The 23612-nt window shown below is 43.1% G+C and overlaps 1 protein-coding gene across 1 annotated transcript in view; it reads left to right on the forward strand.

Moving 5' to 3' along the window:
- Positions 1-23612, forward strand: part of CAPN1 (calpain 1) — a 245531-nt gene that overhangs the window by 176618 nt on the left and 45301 nt on the right. Inside the window, exons 8-9 of the mRNA XM_078660425.1 lie at positions 12110-12195; positions 12587-12661. Coding sequence (XP_078516551.1) covers positions 12110-12195; positions 12587-12661 — 161 coding nt within the window. The remainder of the gene's footprint in view (positions 1-12109; positions 12196-12586; positions 12662-23612) is intronic.

The following is a 23612-nucleotide window of genomic DNA, read 5'->3' on the forward strand; positions in this document are numbered from 1 at the left end:
AAATGCTGACAGGGTAGTTTTTTCACAATCGCATGATAGCACCCTAAAACAATAGATCAACACACTCGACAGCAATGCATATTTCCCTCATTGTTTAAATTAGAGGGCTTACTCGTTTAAGTAGGTCTCTAAACCAAACTTTGCCAGAATGCATGACGCCAAAGAGTAGCGCAGTGTCAACAAAATTATCAGTACTCTAGCACGTCTTTACAAAGATCAATACCAGGTCCTCCTGAAGAGGGGAGGTCGCAAAGAACAAAGCCTTAAAATCAAAAGAAACAAGGCACTCACAGACCTGAAAACAATTAGCGCAATCTGACCGTGCTTGCATGGTTAGTCCGGCAGGGCAACGTGCACGAAACCGAAACCTTCCATGGGGCGGGACTTCCGTCTTCGGAAGCCCGCGCACGCGCCCACGGAGAGAAGCAGTGCTGGTGACACGGGGCTCCCATGGCCGAGGGAGAGCCCCGCGGAGGCGGCAAGACTGACTTTAGTATGGCGGTAAGTGGCGCTGGGGGGCTTGTATGTTGGCGGCGGGGCGGGGGGCGCTTGTATGTATGCGGCGGTGGCGGGGGGGGGCTCTGTAGGTGTGTGTGTGTGTGTGTGTAGGTGCGCTCCTGTGAGTGTGCGGCGGGGGGGGTGCCGTAGGGGGGGATGCGCGCGTGTGTGTGCCTTCCTGCCTGCGTGTGTATGTGTGTGTTCAGGGAATCTGTGGCAGGGGACGTGCACGGCGCCGGGCTGGGCGTGCGCGTTCACGCACCAAAATCCAGCAGAAAAGCGCGTAACACCCTCTTGTCCTTCCTTCCCCCGAGACAGGCAACTATACGTCTCCAGCTGGACACGCATCCTTCGGATGCAGTTTACCAGCTCGACCTAAAAAGGTACAAGATTATCAAAAATATTCTTAATGACTTTTCAGTACACATGGATGGTGAAACATCTTAGGGTTGGGAATCAGGCAGGGGTGTGTATTTATATATTTATTTATTCTACAGACTGACAATAGCTAGTTATAGTTATGGTTAAGCCAGAGTTTACATCGAAAATACTTTTTTTCTTTGATAACTTTGATGGATTTCGCTGACTTTAGATAAAACGTTTCAATTTGGCTTTAGCTTGGCAAGTTTCATGCAGATCTGTGAAAGAAGGAAGCTGCAGAGTGGTCAAAAAATTGACTTATTTCCACTCAAATAGGATTCTTTGCTCTCCGCTACAGAAAAACCTGCTGAAAAGAATTACACCAAACTGAGCATCAAAGTAGAACTTTACTCAAGGAGTGTTTTTTAAGAACTAAGCATTAGAAAAATGTGTTTGCGAGCTTCGAAGGGTTAAGTAGGTTTGAGATAGTTGGATTGTTAGTCCGCGAACTGTACACTAACAAGGCTCAAGGATGGTTTATGGGTCCTAACTGGAAAAAAAGCCATCTGTTGGATAGGATGAGGGTACATTTTCTTCCCTTGTCCACTTTGGGTCCTCAAACCCAGTATCTAGTTTGTAGACCTGAAGCTTCTGGCAGCCACAGAAAATTTACTCTAGTGGTCGTTATTATATGATGCAGAGCATGGCCCCCCCAATGTCCTGAAATAATTCTGAAATGCCATATACTGGGGTTTGGGTAATCAAGGTTATCTCACTGTGACCACCAGACATTAGTGAGTAGATCGACAAAAGATAAAAAATTGAAAAAAACCCTGTTTGTATTTCTTAGGCTGTAAACCACGTGATGGGTTAGCGGACCCAGACAGAAACAGACCCCTCTAAGTCTGTGGTCAATTGTCCACATTCCCGTACCAAGGTCATGGTCCAGAGAACTCCTGGATACCCTTTGGGTTCCATTTCCTGGTTTTGTGGTCCCAAGACTACAGACTATGAAGCTCATGGAACCATGTTGGTCGCTATTTCAGTGTTTCAGCTTCAGGGTTGTGAACTATAGACTATACAGTCTGGGCCTGTCAGTTCCTGCAGGCACATTTGCATGTTCTGATGTTGCAAACCGAGTTAGGCACCCTTACCCTTCTAGCTGGTACCTGTTTACGAGTAAGTAGTATGCACATGCTAGAACAGAAGAGGCTGGCCATGGTCCTCTCAGAGGAATGGCGGTCCTCGTTTGTGAGAAGCCCTTAACCCTATAGAACCGTTTCAATTTCTCCATGCCCCAACCCCAAATGAATCCTCTGAATATTAATCTTCAATTATAGAGTGAAGGCATGTTGTGGAAGCTGTACTCTGACGTTCACTTTTGCCAATACATGGACCTAAAATGCTAATATAAAACCGTAAGTTTACTTACTGGCTGCATCTTAGAAAAATCAGTACCAATGGTATTAATCACTCATAAAATATATATTCAAATCAGGAGAACTTTACATTTCTTTATGCACCTCTGCAATGCAAACCGTTCCTAAAGTGTAAAATATACAGCATGTCGATGACGTTTGCTTAAGGAATATATATGTTCGAGGCATATGGGCTGCAGATGGTACATTTATGAATAGATCGCCATCTGGTGTTGGGCTCGGATGATTGCACTTGTTTTTCTCTTGGAGAAGTCTTTTGTAGTCACGAGGCTGGTGACTCCTCCCTTGGGTGATAGTGCGCAAGGGCATCGGCTCCATCCTTAGATTGTTTTTTTCCGCCATCGGGTTCGGATGAGGATCGAAGAGCTCCGGATCGACTTCGAGAAAAGTTATATTTCGGCGCGTATTCCCTTTCCAATTAGACGGTATTGTTTATCGAGCGCGAATTCATTCACATTTCGATGCACTTCGACGTCAACAAGAGAAAATTCCAACTCTACGTCGACGAGACCGGGAGGCCTACCACGACGTAGTCCAGCCCGGAGTCCATGGAAAGGACTCCATTCAAGAAATGTCCAACGTGTGGTGCTAAATTCCCACACAAGGACCTACACGAGGTGTGCAACCTCTGCTTATCACCTGACCACGAATCCAGGGACTGCAAAGCCTGTGCGGCTTTCTCCTCCAAGTCGACGATTAGAAACCGTCGAGCCCGAAGATACGAGATGTCGAGGATGGAGTCAGATGTAATCCCAGAACTGTTTGAGGTCCAACACCCTGAGGAGGAAGAAGAAGATGAGGACGGGTCGGGGTCGGAACCGGACGAGTTTGAAGTCGAAGAAGTCGACGTTCATCAAACTGTGAGTGACGACGTCCCTTTACCGAAAAACCGACCCAATTGGTGTCGACCTCGCCTTCGAGCCCGGTCAGACAACCGAAAAAAGTTTCCGACGCCCCGCCTTCCGGCTCTGCAATGAAACCGAAACACTCGGCCTCCCACCATGTCTGATCCGAGAAACGGTCGACATCGACACTGAAGCTCCATACCAAAGAGAGCTTGCAGTCGAAATATTCCATGTCGAAACCGAAACATGCTTCGACGTCGAAGACTCCCTAGACACCGAAAAAATCGGACTCAAGCAAACTCTCGGTGCCGAAAACACATCACACCGAGACGCAGAAGCAAAAGCACCTTTCGGACCCAAAGACTTCGGTACCGACACAAGAGCAACAAACAGATCCAAAACAAAAGACTTTGTTTATTGATCCACAAACTGGCATGGTGGTGACAAAACTACCTAAAAAGAGGAAGACTGAGCCGTTGGAGGACAAAGTCCCTCCTCCTAAAAAGAGATCAATGGGGACAAATACAACTCCTCCCCTTTCTCCACAGCCTATGGACACACCCTCTTCTCCTCTTCCTCATACTCTGCCAGCTATTCCTCCACCTTCTACACTACGCCCATCTACACCTCAAACAGATGTAGAAAGTGACACAGGGGATGGGGACCTTCCTAGGGATAACAATACTATCCCAGAAGACACATACCCATGGGAGGATTATGACGCAGTGTCGGATAATGATAATGACCCTGACCTGTATCCCTCAAAACCCTCTCCTCTGGATGATAATTCGGGCTTTGCACAATTGATTAATAGAGCAGCAAAATACCACAAGGTAGATTTACATACGGAACCTCAGATAGAAGATTTCCTTTTAGAAACACTACCTGCTGCACAGAAATCTTCAGGGACCCTACCTATGCTTAAGTTTCACCTCACTCACACATTAGACATATTCAAAGATCCTGTGAGAGCTAGGGTGTTAAACCCAAGAATTGACAAAAAATATAAGGCAGCCCCAAAAGACCCAGTATTTATTAAGGGGCAAATACCTCTGGACTCGTTAGTAGTCTCAAACGCTCGTAAGAGGGCAAACTCACTAACAGCAGGAGAAGCTCCTCCTCCTGACAAAGAGACCAAGTTAATAGATGCCTCTGGCAAAAGAGTAGCATCCGAAGCGGCAAACAGCTGGCGCATAGCAAACACTCAAGCGCTACTTTCACGTTATGATAGAGCTCATTATGATGAATTAGAAAAACACATTACACATCTCCCTAAGGAACATCAAAAGAGGGCAGATCAGCTGATACAAGAAGGGAAGATAATAACTAACACTTCCATTAAGTGCGCCTTCGATGCAGCAGACACTGCAGCAAGATCCATAAACACCAGTATCATGTTAAGAAGACATGCATGGCTCAGGGTATCAGGGTTCAAACAGGAGGTACAAACTTCTTTATTGAACCAGCCTTTTGATGGGAAAACACTCTTCGGCTCAGGTACAGATGAGGCGTTCGAGAAAATGAAAAAGGACACAGAAACGGCTAAGTCAATGGGAGCATTGCAACAGCCAGCTCAGAGGGGTTCCTTTCGTAGGTCCACCTATAGAGGCGGATCAAAGAATACAGGCACAAGCCAGCAATCAACCTCTTTTACCCCAACATCACCCAGAGGGAATTCTAGAGGCAGTTACAGAGGTAATAACAACAAAGGTAGAGGTCGCGGAAACAACAACAACCGCAACTCTCCTACCCTAAAACAGTAACTTCATACAGCTCCCCCCAGACCATTTAACACCGGTCGGGGGGCGCCTATCACAGTTCCTACCTGTCTGGGAAAACATCACATCAGACAGGTGGGTGAGTGAGACAAATTATCCAACATGGTTATTGCCTAGAACTCACAGCTACCCCACCAAACATCCCCCCCAAACAGCGTCCAATGAGACAAGATCATCTAACATTATTAAAACAGGAAGTACTATCACTGCTACAAAAGCATGCCATAGAGAAGGTTCCACAACATCAACAGGGAACAGGAGTATACTCTCTATACTTTCTAATTCCCAAAAAAGACGGATCTTTGAGGCCAATATTAGACCTAAGACCTCTCAATACATACATAAATTCGGAACATTTCCACATGGTCACGCTCTAACAGGTACTTCCTTTACTGAAGAAAGGGGACTTTCTTTCTACTCTGGATCTAAAAGACGCCTACTTCCATATCCCAATTCACAAAGCCCACAGAAAATACCTCAGGTTTGTAGTAGAAGGACAACATTATCAGTTCAAAGTACTTCCGTTTGGAGTCACAACAGCACCAAGAGTGTTCACAAAATGCCTAGCAGTGGTTGCAGCACACCTAAGAAGACAGCAAATACATGTCTTCCCTTACTTGGATGACTGGCTAATAAAGGCCAAGTCACAACAGGAATGTCTTCAAAACACACAAAAGACAATTCAACTGCTGCACCAGCTAGGGTTTACGGTGAACTACACAAAATCCCACCTACAACCAAACAAGGTTCAACAATACCTAGGGGCTACTGTAAATACAGAAAAAGCCAAAGTATACCCCAATCCAGTCAGGATTCAAACAATGCTCACATTGATCCAAAGATTTCAAACGCAACACTCATTAACAGCTCGAGTGTTCATGCAGGTATTAGGGATGACGTCCTCTTGCATACTGCTGATCCCATATGCCAGACTACAAATACGTCTGCTTCAGGAATGTCTAGCAACACAGTGGAATCAGGCTCAAGGTCAGATTACAGATCTGGTGTTGGTAGATGACCGCACACACCGCTCTCTGAAGTGGTGGAATACGACAAACATTTCCAAAGGGCGGTTGTTCCTAGAACCAATTCCACAAGTGGTGCTAACAGCGGATGCATCGCTCACCGGATGGGGAGCTCATATGGACAGATACACAGTACAAGGGAGATGGAGTGTACAGCAAAAATGACTGCACATAAATCATCTAGAACTACTAGCAGTGTTCCTAGCATTAAAAGCTTTTCAAATGCATATTCTCAACAAAGCAGTCCTGATCAGAACAGACACCATGACAGCAATGTATTATATTCAAAAACAGGGGGGGACACACTCTCTCCAACTATCCAGACTAGTGCAGAAAATTTGGAGATGGGCCATTCCTCAAAACATCGATCTGTTAGCCGAACACCTACCAGGAGTTCAGAATCAGATAGCAGACATCTTAAGCAGAGAGTCAGAACAAATACACGAATGGGAACTGCACGACCAAATACTGCAGCCATTCTTCCAAAGATGGGAACAACCGGAGATATATCTCTTTGCCACTCATCAGAACGCAAAATGCCAAAGCTTCGCATCCAGGTACCCACACCACCTGTCGCAGGGCAATGCATTATGGATAAATTGGTCCAACAAATTTGCATACGCTTTTCCCTCTCTCCCACTAATTCCATTAGTGGTTCGAAAACTGCTACAGCATTCAATGACCATGATACTAGTAACACCCACGTGGGCACGGCAGCCGTGGTTCACCACGCTCCTACAACTCTCACAGGCGCCACACCAAAAATTAAGAAGCTCACCCATGCACCGTACACAGAACCATGGAGAAATAATGCACCCAGATCACAAACAACTGAACCTAGCGATATGGCTCCTGAGATCTTAGAATATGGATACTTAAATTTACCTCCAAACTGTATGGAAATCATTAAGCAAGCAAGACGTCCCACCACCAGAGCCTGCCATGCAGCAAAGTGGAAAAGGTTTGCGGTATAGTGTAACAGTAACAACATCAACCCTCTGGACGCATCTACACAAAATATTATTTGCTACCTACTACACTTACAGCAATGTAACCTTGCTTACACCTCAATTAGAGTACATCTTGCAGCTATAGCAGCATACCTGCAAAACAGGCAACATCTATCCCCGTTTAGAGTGCCAGCAATTAAGGCTTTCATGGAAGGACTCAAAAGAGTTATCCCACCAAGACTACCACCTTCTCCAGTCTGGAACCTCAACATAGTACTCACCAGACTAATGGGGCCACCTTTTGAACCTATGCATAGGTGTGAAATACAATATCTTACATGGAAGGTGGCCTTCCTTATAGCCATTACCTCCCTCAGGAGAGTGAGTGAGTTACAAGCATTAACAATACAAGAACCATTTCTACAGTTACACCAGAATAAAGTGGTTCTTAGAACAAACCCAAAGTTCTTGCCTAAAGTAATCTCAGCATTCCACATCAATCAACCAGTGGAACTACCAGTCTTTTTTCCAAAGCCACAGACGGTAGCAGAGAGGGCCCTACATACACTAGATGTCAAAAGGGCAATATTATACTACATAGAAAGAACTCAAACATTCAGAAAAACTAAACAACTATTTGTAGCATTTTCCCCAACACATAAAGGCAACCCTATCTCTAAAGCAGGCATTGCCAGGTGGATCGTTAAATGTATACAAATATGTTACATTAAAGCAAAGAGAACATTAACTTCCCCCTAGAGCTCATTCTACAAGCAAACTAGGGGCATCTATGGCATTCTTAGGGAACATTCCCCTAGATGACATATGTAAAGCAGCAATTTGTTATACACCGCATACCTTCACAAGACACTATTGTGTTGACATACAGGCAACACAACAAGCAAGGGTGGGCCAGGCTGTATTAAAAGCTTTATTTCAAACTGTTGCAACAGACACTGGTGACCACCGCTAGGGAGTTAACTGCTGTGTAATCTATTCATAAATGTACCATCTGCAGCCCATATGCCTCGAACGGAATATGCTACTTACCAGTATGCATCTGTTCTTGGCATAGAGGGCTGCAGAGTGGTACATGCCCTCCCTACCTCCCCGGAAACCTGTGTCTGTTCCAACATTATCTTATTTAGATACACTTTTATGGGCATCTCTTTCTGTATTCTATCATACTACATCTAACCCTACTATGGCAAAACAATCTAAGGATGGAGCCGATGCCCATGCGCACTATCACCCAAGGGAGGAGTCACCAGCCTCGTGACTACAAAAGACTTCTCCAAGAGAAAAACAAGTGCAATCATCCGAGCCCAACACCAGATGGCGATCTATTCATAAATGTACCACTCTGCAGCCGTCTATGTCAAGAACAGATGCATACTGGTAAGTAGCATATTCCTTACTAGTGCAATCTCTTGAACACTGATAGTCATGTTGAGTAAAAAATAATAGATCTATACATTGCTTCACCTTTGATAACGGAAATGTGTTTACAATCCAGTCCCTGCATTTACATTGTTAAGCCTATTTCGTTTTAGCTCTGTTTGCAAGGGAATAAAATGATTTCATTTATTTCTGCACCTAAGATTACTTATTTGTAAAGTTGCAGCTTAGAAGTTTAGGCCTTCCTTTAGTGCTGCTGCCTTCCTTTCTTCCTTCTGTGTAATTTGGAAGTTATAATTTTCCTGAAATCTGGACGCGGAACCGAATCCATCAGCTATTTCAGTTTCAATTGCCTGTTTAGTGTTTGTTTTCGGCTATTTCAGTTTACTTTTCAATTTTTACAGGATCATAAAATTCCAGCTTTAGTTAACCAGCATTTCCAAGCTCAGATTCTGAAATTATATGAATTAAAATGCTTCTTCATGGACTAGCAGTTTTGTTTGTGTGGTTGTGCTTATTGTTGAATGGGTGAGTATGAATGGATCAGTCAGTGAATAGAAGAATGGATGGATGAGGGATTTGGTGCTTTTATGAATGGATGAGTGTATATCTGAATGGATGATTATATGGCTAGATGATTAGGTAAGTGAAAACATGGATAGAGGGGCGGGCTGGAGAATCTTGCACCACAGCCAGAGCTGCCTTCTTTGGAACTGGGGAACCAGGTTAGAGTCTCAGCATCGGCTCAACATCCTGTGATTCTGGGCAAATCACTTAATCCCACAAATGCTTGAAAAGAAAAATGAATATGCCCTTGTATAATGTAACTGGTGCTCATGTAAAGATCTGCAATACCTCCTGGTCGAGTTTGCGCTGTATAAAATTGCAAAAAAATGGTTCAATGAATAGATGACTATACCAAAGGATGAATGGGTGTGGGCATAGATAAATATGTAACAAATGAGCATGTTGCTAAAGGCCTACAAACCATGATGGTGACAGGAGGCCTGCCACCCCTGCACCCTCTCCACTGCTGCATTCTGTGATCCATTCATTGGTAAACTCTACCCAGACACAAGCTCAATCATCACTTACCAAGCACTTTTATTAATAAGTACATTTGACCTTCAGGTTTTACCAATACCCTGGCTGCACCTAACCTAAAAGGTTCTTTGAAGAATCAAGAAGCAAAAAGCTGTACAGCTCAGACCTTGCTCACTGCTAACCAAGGCAACGTTTGCAAGAAGACTGTAACCTTTGCATGCTCACTGGTGTGTTCTTAGTCTGAATGGAAACTCGCCTCTCTCTTACAACAACGCTAATTTGTGAATGCTCATTGTGCCTGTTCATTGTGTACTGAGTTCACTGTAGCCTTTAGGAATTGGACCAGAGCAGACCTTGACTATTTTCAGATAATTTCAATCTGTTTTGTCACCATATTCATTAAGAGTTAGTCTGTCGGTTATGTTCATTCACTCCTGGCATGAATCAGTGGCAATTAAAACTCTCAATAGGTGGACTTCTACAGATTGAGACACGGATCACCTCCTATGCATGAATGGCATATTACTGTTGCTATTTGTCTTAGATCTGCCATGTTAAAGTATAAAATAAATACACCAATGTACTTTATGTGGTAGAAAAATTTGATACATACTGCTGAGAGGAGAGACACTAATTCTTAGCCTGAGATGAAAATATAAGACCAGCCAACCACGAACTGGCCAAAATAGCAACAGGCTGCACTACCAGAATATGTGAAGCATAAGAAAAGAGTGAACACAAGGAGACGATGGACGGAGCACTGAAACTTTTCAGACATTCACCCCCAGTCACAGATCTGGGTTGGATCCATCATCGTTCTTTAGCTCACTTCGCCACCCCAGTTCAGACCCAGCTGTATGCAAATCAGTCTTGACCCTGTGCCGCATGGGAACAGTCCAGCCCGAATTGCCAAGCCAGGTCTTCCCTGGACCTGAAACAAGCATCCTGGGACCGATTTCAGGGTAACACCCCACATCAGCCAGGCTAGCTTGAATCGAGTGGCACAGTGAGCAAGGGACCCACATCTGGGCATACCCTGACCGCTTAGGTTGAACAAAGCAAACAAAATGAGATGATGGATGGAGTGCTGAAACTTTTCAGACACTCACCCCCAGAACACAGATCTGCCTTGAATCATCATTGTTATTTGGCTCACTTCACCACCCCAGATCAGACCCAGCCATATGCAAATCAGTCTTGACCCTGTGCCTCATGGGAACAGTCCAGCCCGAACTGCCAAGCCATGTCTTCCCTGGACCGGAAACCAGCATCCTGGGACCGGTTTCGGGCTAACAGCCCTCTTCTTTTTGCATTTTGCCACTGGTGTCAAGCTATCCTGGCTGATGTGGGCTTTAAACCCGAAACGAGTCCTAGGATGCTTGTTTCCAGTCCAGGGAGGACCTGGCCTGGCTGTTCTGGCTGACGAGGACTGAGTGTAGTTTTAGATGTAAATTAGCCCCTCATGCATTGCAATGCAAGCACTCCTTACTCAATGGAATGCTACACCAACCAGCCAACATTGTAAAGGAAGAAGGAACTACTCTTCTGGGGCAGAACCGATGACCACTCTATGGATGTTTTAACCCCTTGGATGCGTCGGACGGCTGGGGGCCGTCCGACGTTACGGTGTGCAGAGGACGGCCGGGGGCCGTCCGAACCACGCCCACATTTTATTTTGCCCACATCGCGGCGGAAATTCCGCTGCGGTTAAAGGGTTAAAGAACTGGTAAAAAGAGGAATGGCAGACAGGTGAAGCATGGTCCAAATGCTGGTACTTTGGCAATAATGTTTCTAGAAAGGGAACTGCAACACTATCTGGGCCTTATCTGAAAGGGTATGTTACTGCGCCAGAATACTGCTGTGATAAGGTTACAATCCTTTCACTTTGCTGTGAAACGGAATACCTGTCAAAGTACATAATCTGAAGAGGCAAACATGATTTAAATGCATTATATAGTATCTGTGGGAAATGTAGTACATCTCAGCACTTCAAACATTATAAATGTAATATTTTTTAAATCTGTCATTTTATGTTTAAAATAATATACATTTGACACTCTGAAGCAAAATGTGTTCCAGATGTTTCTTTTCAGCTAGTACTATAAAAATACTTTTTAGTTGCATTCAGGTGACCGTTTTGTCATATATGCTACTCTGTCAGTTAGTCCGTCAATAGTCCCCTTACTGTTAGTTCATTGAAGGAGTGTTTGTGTGTCAGTAGAACATACAAGCGAAGTAAGGAAACGCTTGTAAACATGATTGGGGTGGCTCCAAAGCTGTCTTGATGCATCTTTCCATTTTACACATTTTGAGAACGTGTACCTTTCACGGTTGATATCTGTGAAGACAGAAATTACTAATACAAAAGCACTTTCACAAACATATGATGTCACCAACAAAGCTATTAGTTCTGGTAGTGGAAAGGCTTCGGTGCAATACAAAACATCAGACACAAGAGGGGGACAAATCTGATTTAGTGCATAATGGTAGATTGATTCAGCGTTCCTCCTGAACACATTAGAGATACACTTGTGGTATACATTCTTTCCTGGAGGGCATATGTAATGCAAACATTGTATGGCAGAACTGGGATGCATGAGACGCCATATGGGTTCTAGAATCTTATTTTGCTTTTCAGTTTTCCAAAAAATGCTTTGTGTCTAAGAGACACTAGGTTGGTACGCTTTATAGTGCTCACACTTGAGAATGCTCCAGAATCAGTAAATTGATATGGCTCTGTCCTAAAGTCTGATAGCCTTTTTTGTATTTTAGGTGAATTACAGAGGGCAGAATACTAGCCTAATTCGCATTCGTAACCCCTGGGGAGAGGTGGAGTGGACTGGGCCCTGGAGTGACAGGTAAGTAATAATGGGGTAAGCAAGGTGAATGGGCTAATGACCAAGCCTTGAGTGCTCTTCTTTCTAGGAATCCATTCCTTCTCTTTCTCATCCTACATGTATGACTGGAGTACACCATTTCCTCCAAAGGCTCCCTCAGAATTGTAAAAATAACCATGCATACTTTTGTGCTGTAAATACATTTCTAGTTCCCTGACCTCTGTACTCCAAACCAAAACTTCTACTCTCGAGCAGAAAGGAAATACTATCACAAACTTTAATGCAGCTACCTGAAAAGAACTCATCCAAGTGCTTGTATTCCCAATATATCCCTAAAAGGGGGCTGGTGGACAGGAGGAGGAGGAGAGGAAGAGCTCTCAATAGACTTTCTTTGTTCCCTCATTCTCCTCAGCTCCTCTGAATGGAATTCCATAGACCAATCCGAACGCGGCAGCCTACAGAACCAGATGGAGGATGGAGAATTCTGGTGAGTACTTTTGTCAACTGGAGGGGTCTACGTTGTGACAAATATGTTGTAGGGGAGAAAGGCAAGGTTGGGGGTCACTGAGAGGTTATACTTGTACATTACATTTATACATTACTTGTGCAAAAGAATGCTAGGATTTTTTTTGCCATATTTCTCTTTACATGAGAATTCAAATTGCTAACAAGGTAAAAATTTAGGGTACTTTCACAAATGTAGATATGGGTAGACAATCTGTTAAATCAATCATACATTTCTTTCATTGTCAAGTTTAGAAAGTTAATCTGCATTTTTTAAAACTTTTTTTTTCTAATGGCAATCATGGAAAATGCTGTGAATGCTCTATACATGATACAAAATGTGACATTTCAGTTCACTTATGAACCACAAGTACGCCCACTTCCTTAAAGCTGCCTCTTTCTCCGTTACAGAGTATTGGATTTCATTGTAATTGCATTTATATAGCGCTTACTACCCCTGACAAGACGTCAACGCGATTTTTCGGCGAGTAACATGCTAAACATGCTACTCCGAAACCCATAAAGGATTAGTTGTGAATTTGTATAGTGAAATATAAAATTAATTTGAGCAGTGGATATGTTAGTCTGTTACTTGGATTAAGAAGGATAGTGGAGGGATAGAAGAGGGAAAAGGGTTGCATTTATACAGCGCATGCTACCCCTGATGAGGTGTTGAAGTGCTTTTCAGCGAGTAGCACACTACTCCGGAACCAAAAAAGGATTTGCGGTGAATTAGTCTGGGGAAGTATGAAATTAATTTGAGCGGTGGACATGTTAGTCTGTTCTTTGAATTGAAAAGGATAGTGGAGGGCTGGGAGAGGGAATGCTTTGCCTTTATATAGTGCTTGCTACCCCTGATGAGGTGTTGAAGCATTTTTTGGCAGGTGGCATGCTACTTTGGAACCCAAACAGGATTAGTCGGGAATTAGTATAGGGAAATCTGAAATTGATTTCAGTGGTGGACATGTTATTTCGTTATTTGGATTGAAAAGGAATAGTGTAGGGCCTAAACTTTGCCCTCTAATAATACTGCTTTTCCAACACTTAAACAACTCACTCTCCTAGCCAAAAAACGAGTGTTACAATCCCTTTCCAAACACAGCTTAAACACCTAACAGCAGGTTACTGCTGTCTAGAGAGCTGCAGTGCCAGTTAAGGAATGGGTGCTACAAAGGAATCAAATAAATCACCCAAAATAATCCTTACGAGCCAGCCCAAAATATATGACCCAAAACAACTGATGGACAGAATGCAGAATAAATCAAACATTCACCCTCAGTCAAAGATCTGGGTTTCATCCATCATTCTTTTGCTCTGCACGCCCCTTCGGCTTAGACTCAGCCATATGCAAATTAGTCTTGACCCTCCTTCTTATAAGAACAGTCCAGCCTGAACTGCCAAGCCAGGCCCTCCCTGGACTGGAAGGCAAGCATCCTGGGACCAGTTTCAGGGTATCACCCCTCATCAGCCAGGCTAGCTTGAATGGTGGCCCAGGGAGCATGAGACCCACGTTGGGCATACCCACCCCACTTAGGGCAAGAAATGCTGCAGCAACAAATGATGAACAAAATGCTGAATAAATCAAACATTCACCCCCAGCCATGAGATCTGTGTTAAATCCATCGTTCTTTTCCTCACGCCACCCCAGTTTGAACCCAGCCATAGGAAAATGAGTCTTGACCCTTCCAATAAAAACAGTCCAGCTGGAACATCGTGACAAAGGGATGTAGTCCCCATACTTTCTAATCCCCAGTAAGGACGGTTTCCTCAGCCCCGTCCTAGACCTCAGTCCCCGAAACAAGTATATCCTGCAGCCCTGCCAAGTACCACCCGTCAGACGTTAGACTAATGCATTTCAGTGTGGTGGTCCTCGTTATCACACTGAAATGGAAAGTCACCAATAATAGGCATAGCACCTTCTCGACTGTCAAGCTGTACTAGAGCTGCTAATCATGCACCCGGCAGGCTTTGAGGGCTGAGCTGCTGCATTGTAACAATCTCATTATATTCCCAACACTGTGCAGCATTACTGATTCTGATGACACATGACTGACCATGATGTCAGGAGAGAGGCAGTGCCCAATGGCTACTACTGAGACATCAGCCAGGTGACTGGTCAGGATGAGTTTTTTTGTGACAGACATTATTAGGCCGCTGGCCTGCGAGACATCATGCTGCCACCCGCATCAGTGCTGGCAGGAGGCTGCAGTTGCTGAGATAAAGTCAGGCTCAGGTTCTTGTTATTGGCAGAAGGGTGAATGTGCACACAGAGGAGGAGAGTTTGCTTCTGATTTTGGGCCAGTCAAGGCCTGGTTGGAGATTCTTATCAGTGTGGTGGGGAGAAGACTTTAAATTACTTATGAGGTGACATTTGTGTCATAGGCTGGCTCCCTGTTTCACATGACACCAAGTACTGTAATGTGGCCAATTTCTAGCTGCTTCCTGTTGTGTGCTTCATGTAACACTGTGAATCCTTACTTGGTAATCCTAAACATTTTGCATGCTGGGATTAATCGTTTTCTCTTTTCCTACCAAAATGTACGGGCATACAAATCCCAGAATACAAAGTACACCTAGTTATAAAAACAAAAGTCTTGTGATCAATAGTGACCTTTAATTTCAGGTGCTATGCAGCAGTTTCAAGATCTATTTAGAGTTTATTGCAGCTCAGAATGGTATACTTTGTAATATTTATCCGATCCATGGACTTCATTGCTTGGTTTTACTCGCAAGAAAGTGTCACTTATAGTTGTTGAAATGTCACTCATAATTACACTGACATTATGAAAATGTCACATTGCAATCTGAAACCTTGGCATCTATAATCCTGACAAGCACTTCCACATGGTTACACTCCAGGATGTCATCTCCATGCTACAACAAGGCGACTTCATAGCCGCGCAAGATCTGAAGGACCCCTACTTCCACATACCCAGCTACCCGGCACATCGAAGATACCCAAGATTCGTGTTGAGTGGCCAGCCTTATCAGTTCAAAGTGCTACCTTTTTGGGTCACCACAGCTCCCAGGGTGTTTACTATGTGCTTAGCTGGGGTAGCCGCTCACCTCAGACGGAGCGTCATCCATGTGTTCCCTTCCCTGGATGACTGACTGATCTACAGCTCTTCTCAGCATCAATGCCTAGCACACACACTGGCCACCATACAACTCCTTTATAGCCTAGGATTCATTATGAATGCGACCAAACCTCACCTTCACCCCATCCAAGTACAGGCCTTACTCTGGCCATTCTCGACTCCCACATGGGGAAAGCTTATCCCAGTCCTGCAAGGGTACCAGCATTCTAAACGGTGCTGCCTCTTTCCAACCAGATAAGTCAGGGCAGTAATGAGCCTACTAGGCATGTTTGCATTCTGCTTTGCCTTCGTTCCTCACGCCAGGTTACACATGCGTCCATTACAACACTGCTTAGCGGCGCAAAGGTCTCAGGCAGAGAGTCATTGAGAAGAATCTAGTGTTTATTTGGGGCAGTACTCATTGCTCTCTGTGGTGGTGGATTGCAAACAACCTGTTAAAGGGACGGCCTTTTCTCGACCGAGTTCTGCTAGAAACTATCACCACAAACACCTTGCTCACTGGCTGGGGTGCGCACCAACAAGAATTCACAATCCAAGGGGTCTGGGCTCCTGCACACTAAGGGTTGCACATCAATCACCTAGCATGGTTAGCTATCCAACTGGATCTCAGGGCATTCCTTCTCATACAGTGGACGGTAGCTCTGATCCTTACAGACAATACGACTGCCATGTTCTACCTGCAAAAACAGGGGGGAACGCACTCCCTTCCATTTTCTGTATTTGCACAGGACATTTAGTGTTGGGCGATACATCACAGGGTGCATCTGTTGATTCAGTACATTCATGGGATAGATAACAACTTGGCAGACCTACTCCCGTACTTCCATCAATGGGGGTTCCCACTGATAGAACAGTTCACCAGTGACGAAAATGCAAAATGCCCAAGCTTTCCTCCCGACTCCCACACTCCATGGGCAATGCACTATGGATGGATTGGTCAGGGATATTTGCTTTCACTTTTTCGCCTCTCCCACTCCTCCCATTTGTTCTTCAGAAGTTGAGGCAGACATCCCTCTCTCTCTCTCTTCCTAATTGCTCCACCCTGGGCACGTCATCTCTGGTTCACCACTCTGATCGAACTCTTCTTAGTCCCTTATGAGAAGCTTCCCAACCAGCTGGATTTTATTTCCTAAAGCCAAGGCGCCCTCAGGCATCCCAACCCACAGCAGCTCAATCTTGTGATTTGGCTACTGAGGTCTTAGATTTCTGCTACCTTAACCTCCCTGCAGAGCGGAGGGCGATTCTGAAAGAAGCACACCGGCTCACAGCTAGGGCATGCTATGCTGCTAATTGGAAATAGTTTTTCCATTACTGTCTCCCTAGGCACGTACAACCTCTCCAGAGGAGACTGTCCGTTTCCTTCTTCACTTACAGAGGTCGGATCTCGCCTATACGTCTAACTGACTTAATTTAACCGATGTAGCGGCTTACCTACAAAATAGGCAACACACTTCACTTTTCAGAATCCCAGCCATTAAGGCTTTCATGGAAGGACTCAAGCGGGTTATCCCACTACAGACGGCCACCTTTCCAGTGTGGAATCTTAAGGTAGTACTCACTTGATTCATGGGTCCTTCTTTCAAACCACTTCACTCTTGCCCACCGCAGTTTCTTTCTTGGAAGGTTGCTTTCCTTGTGGTAATTACTTCCCTCAGGCATGTCAATGAAATCAATGCCCTGCCCACCTGACTGTGCGCTCAGTAAACGTTAAAACACTGAGGTTTCTTCACAAAATAAAGTTTATTTATAAGCGATCTTGCGGATTTTCAAAAACAGCTTCTTATTTGAAAGTTTACATTCATTGATTTCATGTGATCATAATGTCCATCTTATGACACAAATTACGGCATCTTTAGAATTTTCACATCCACCCAATGCATTTCGGGTCATTAGAACTGGACCCTTCGTCAGGGGTCTAGAAACAAGGGTCAAAACAGGACCAAATTAGTTACTCCAACTTGTAAAAGATGATTGGCTAATACAACTATCAGCTACACTATGAACATGCAAACTGTGGGTTTACTGCGGATTAATGCCTTAACATCATGTGATAGATTGAAAACAAGTGAGGTGACGTGAAAGCATAACAACCCTTAGAAATGAAGTCCAGTGCATAAGCAAGACAAGTTGAAAACACCAACTTCTACGTGTGCTGGTGCGGAAAAATAGAAATGAAAAAGCGGGTGATTCCGATCCAAGAGAGCAAAGAAGAAAGAAAAAGTATCAGCCTTCAAAGTTTAAACGAGAAAACTCACGTCAGTGCCGAACAGTGCCGCGTATCCGGGATATCGAGTGTTTCACCGGCGAATGAGTCGCGCTGTGATTTGTGCAAATGGCGGTCACGTGTTACATTACCGTCAACCAATGAAAACAAAGATGTGCGTACTGACCATCACCATCTGATCAGAGTATGAAAACTTCAAATGCGGAAGTGTGAAGGTGCAAGGACCCGTGATCGAATTTCCTATTGGACTGTCAAGTGCAATGTGAAAAGTGAAAGCGTAAATGGCAAGAGCCTGCATATTCATGACTGTACAATGAAAACATTTCGGCAAATTTGAAAAAATATACGAAATATGAGACAAAAATATGAGTTTCATACATATTGACAATAACAGGGGACACAAGGGGAATCGTCAAAACAATGCATTATCAGGCAATTGGCTATGTGTGGTTATAGGAAACACGAATGTTCAATCCGATCATTCATCCCGATGGGGTGAATGGAATTTAATTCTTTGATCCAAAAGAACTCCGCTCTTAATCTCTGTTTCAAAGGGTCCATGTCTCGGCGATATGGAATACTCTCCAGCACCATGAATCTCAGTTGTGATATTTGGTGACCAGCTTCTTTCCAATGACATGCTATGTTGGATTTCATGTTAGCGAGCCGGATATTGCTCTTATGTTCTGTAATGCGAACTTTAATTTTGCGTTCCGTTTGGCCCACATATGCTTTGCCACACGGGCATTTGATGACATATATACAGTTCATGGTATCACACGTACTGGTGTGATGTAGTTCAATGGCATTGCCTTTAGTTGGATGTGTGAAAGTCTTTCCTACCATCACGTTATTACAATGCGTGCAGTTTTGACATTTGAGCATTCCTCTCCAATTCTCCGACACTTCTTTACGTGTATTAATGAGTTCTTTAAGATTCTTAGATCTTTGAAATGCGAACGTGATTTTGTCACTATACAGATCCTTCAGATCCGGTTCAGTTGAAATCAGAGGCCAATGTGTGTTGATGATTTTTTTGATTTTAGGTGATTCTGCTGAATATTTCAACACACAAACGGTCTTTTTACCAGGATCTTTCTCCTTTCCTTGTAACAAGGTTTCTCTGTTGAGTTTTTCCACCTTTCGAAGAGATGTGTCTAAAATTTCTTGTGGATATCCTCTTTGCTGATATTTAATTGTCTGTGATTTCAGTGACTCTTTTAAATCATGTTCGTTGGTGGTGATTCTTTTTAACCTGACATATTGTGACGTAGGTAAATGCTTTTTTAGAGATTCTGGGTGGAAGCTTTGGAATAACAGGCTGGCATTCTTATCAGTCTTTTTAGTGAATACTCTAGTACTGATTACATTGTTAACCTTCATCACTTGCACATCCAAGAAGGAAATCATTTCATGATCAATGCTGTATGTGAATTTTATGCGTTCATTGCATGAGTTGAGTGCAAGGATGTTCTCAACTAGTTGATCTTTAGAGCCATGCAAATTAAAAAAAATTTCGTCAATGTAACGCTTGAACATTACCAGATGATTCATCCAGGTTTGATTTTGGAGAATATGATCCCACTCGAATTTCTGCATGTAGATATTGGCATATGAGGGCGCCCCCCAAAGCCCATTGATGTTCCATTGCATTGATTAAAAAATTGTCCTTCCCACTCGAAGTAGCTGTGGTATAATGCGAAATGCATTAACTCCAAGATGAAATTTTTTTGAAATTCTTCCAGATCGCTCTTAAGTAGACTCCATTCCAATGCTTCAATACCCTCTCCATGAGGGATAGACGTGTATAATGAAATGACGTCTATGGTACACAGCCAATATGTAGAGTCTTGGTGCAATATCACTGTTCTGAGAAGGTTAGAAAATGCTGTGGTGTCCTTGATGTATGTATCCCCATGCTGCACGATGGGTTGTAAGAACCGATCGACAAACTTACCAATGGGTTCGGAGATGGAACCACACGCCGAGACTATGGGCCTGAATGGAGGAGTGATGGGATCCTTATGGATTTTGGGCAACATATACAGTTGCGGTCTCCTAGGATATTTCAATGTGAAAAAGGCATGTGTTTTCTGACTGATCCATTTCATATCCAAGGCTCGGTCGATGATCAATTGTAAAGTACGTTGATACTCTTGTGTGGGATCTTCTTGCAGCGGTAAATAAATGTCTTGGTTATGAACATGCTCATTCACACTCTTGAGATAAAACTCAGTGTCCATCACAACAAGTGCGCCTCCCTTATCAGCCTTTTGAAATGTTAGATTTTTGTCATTGCTCAGATTCTTAAGGGTGTTCCATTCTTTAGCGGATAGATTCTTATTTTTTGATTTGCTGAATGGGATTTGTTGTACTTCTGATAGAACAGTTCTTTCGAAAGCTTCGATAGTTTTGTGCGAAAAAGGAGCACAGAATGTGCTCTTAGGTTTGAAATCTTTATCCCAAGTATCAATGATTGATGTTTCTCGATTATCTTTGAAGAAAAACCTTAACTTAGAAGGGTCCAGTTCTAATGACCCGAAATGCATTGGGTGGATGTGAAAATTCTAAAGATGCCGTAATTTGTGTCATAAGATGGACATTATGATCACATGAAGTCAATGAATGTAAACTTTCAAATATGAAGCTGTTTTTGAAAATCCGCAAGATCGCTTATAAATAAACTTTATTTTGTGAAGAAACCGCAGTGTTTCAACGTTTACTGAGCGCACAGTCTGGTGGGCAGTGGATACTACTCACAACATACCCTCATAAATTTGAAGGCACGGCTGACTACGTGCGACGTCTGTAGCGCCAATCCTATCAGTTTTTCATTGGATCCTATACATCTTTAATACAGTGGAGTGCACAGGGATTACACGTTTCCTCATTCGTTTAAATTAGTCACCCTCATCCCAGGTGCACCAAACGATCAAAATGAAACTAGACGACATCGCCCTTTTGACCACCAATAAAGCAGAGACTCTAGGGTTCACAGAGGCAGCTGCTAAAGAGATATGGGCTAATCCAGGAGACCAGAAAATTTACTCCACAAAAATCTACGACTGCACAACTATTGAGACAATCCGAATTCATGAGTAAAAAAGAAATCAACCAAAGGTTACATGCAACCACATTGATACATTATCACAAAAATCAAAGAATACCCAGGGGACTGAGGATAGCACTCAAACCAATGCTCTGCAAGAACAGCAAGAAATTCATAGAAAAGTGGTACCAAATCCTAAACAAATGTTCTCTAGATCTTATTTTACTGATTGTGGAAGAACTTGCGAAAGTCTTAACTGAGATCGAAGAAGAAATCAAAATCATTCAATTAGAAATCGACAAAATTCCAGATCTCCAAAAAACATTGGAAGACATCAATAACAAATTAGAACGTTACGCAAAAGAAGTCAATGAAAGGAAAGTCCGAAAATATCGAAGAGACACTTTAGATTATAAACTTGAGGAAGTGTATACGTGGGCTGAGTTAAATAATCAGAGAAAATGGCAACCACAACAGCAAACACAAAAGCAAGGCACATCTTCCTCGCAAGAAAGTGTTGTTTCTGACTCAGATATAGCCCAATCGAGAAGACCTTTGGAGGCAGCAACAGTTAAACCATCTTCAAGCCTTATCATACAACAACAACCGGCTTTTTTAGATATAAGCCCGGCGGCAAATGCTCCACCAACCATGGAAATACTACAAGAAGGGGCAAAAGAAACAGAAGAAGAAGTAGCAAAAAGGACCAGGAGTCAGATGGCAAAAGCGACTTAATCATTAACATTTCTTCTAAGATTCTTTCCAAGGCTGAGACTAAACTATTGAACAAAGGAACTACATGTGTCCCCACATATCATTCCAATCAAGCAGAAACCGAAATCGCATTATTCAAGTTCTTCAGAAATTCGAAGTTAAGGTTTTTCTTCAAAGATAATCGAGAAACATCAATCATTGAGACTTGGGATAAAGATTTCAAACCTAAGAGCACATTCTGTGCTCCTTTTTCGCACAAAACTATCGAAGCTTTCGAAAGAACTGTTCTATCAGAAGTACAACAAATCCCATTCAGCAAATCAAAAAATAAGAATCTATCCGCTAAAGAATGGAACACCCTTAGGAATCTGAGCAATGACAAAAATCTAACATTTGAAAAGGCTGATAAGGGAGGCGCACTTGTTGTGATGGACACTGAGTTTTATCTCAAGAGTGTGAATGAGCATGTTCATAACCAAGACATTTATTTACCGCTGCAGGAAGATCCCACACAAGAGTATCAACGTACTTTACAATTGATCATCGACCGAGCCTTGGATATGAAATGGATCAGTCAGAAAACACATGCCTTTTTCACATTGAAATATCCTAGGAGACCGCAACTGTATATGTTGCCCAAAATCCATAAGGATCCCATCACTCCTCCATTCAGGCCCATAGTCTCGGCGTGTGGTTCCATCTCCGAACCCATTGGTAAGTTTGTCGATCGATTCTTACAACCCATCGTGCAGCAAGGTGATACATACATCAAGGACACCACAGCATTTTTGAACCTTCTCAGAACAGTGATATTGCACCAAGACTCTACATATTGGCTGTGTACCATAGACGTCATTTCATTATACACGTCTATCCCTCATGGAGAGGGCATTGAAGCATTGGAATGGAGTCTACTTAAGAGCGATCTGGAAGAATTAAAAAAAAAATTCATCTTGGAGTTAATGCATTTCGCATTATACCACAGCTACTTCGAGTGGGAAGGACAATTTTTTAATCAATGCAATGGAACATCAATGGGCTTTGGGGGGGCGCCCTCATATGCCAATATCTACATGCAGAAATTCGAGTGGGATCATATTCTCCAAAATCAAACCTGGATGAATCATCTGGTAATGTTCAAGCGTTACATTGACGACATTTTTTAAATTTGGCATGGCTCTAAAGATCAACTAGTTGAGAACATCCTTGCACTCAACTCATGCAATGAATGCATAAAATTCACATACAGCATTGATCATGAAATGATTTCCTTCTTGGATGTGCAAGTGATGAAGGTTAACAATTTAATCAGTACTAGAGTATTCACTAAAAAGACCGATAAGAATGCCAGCCTGTTATTCCAAAGCTTCCACCCAGAATCTCTAAAAAAGCATTTACCTACGTCACAATATGTCAGGTTAAAAAGAATCACCACCAACGAACATGATTTAAAAGAGTCACTGAAATCACAGACCATTAAATATCAGCAAAGAGGATATCCACAAGACATTTTAGACGCATCTCTTCGAAAGGTGGAAAAACTCAACAGAGAAACCTTGTTACAAGGAAAGGAGAAAGATCCTGGTAAAAAGACCGTATGTGTGTTGAAATATTCTGCAGAATCACCTAAAATCAAAAAAATCATCAACACACATTGGCCTCTGATTTCAACTGAACCGGATCTGAAGGATCTGTATAGTGACAAAATCACGTTCGCATTTCAAAGATCTAAGAATCTTAAAGAACTCCTTAATACACGTAAAGAAGTGTCGGAGAATTGGAGAGGAATGCTCAAATGTCAAAACTGCACGCATTGTAATAACGTGATGGTAGGAAAGACTTTCACACA

This window comes from Lissotriton helveticus, chromosome 9 (genome assembly GCF_964261635.1).
Source record: "Lissotriton helveticus chromosome 9, aLisHel1.1, whole genome shotgun sequence".
NCBI lineage: Eukaryota > Metazoa > Chordata > Amphibia > Caudata > Salamandridae > Lissotriton > Lissotriton helveticus.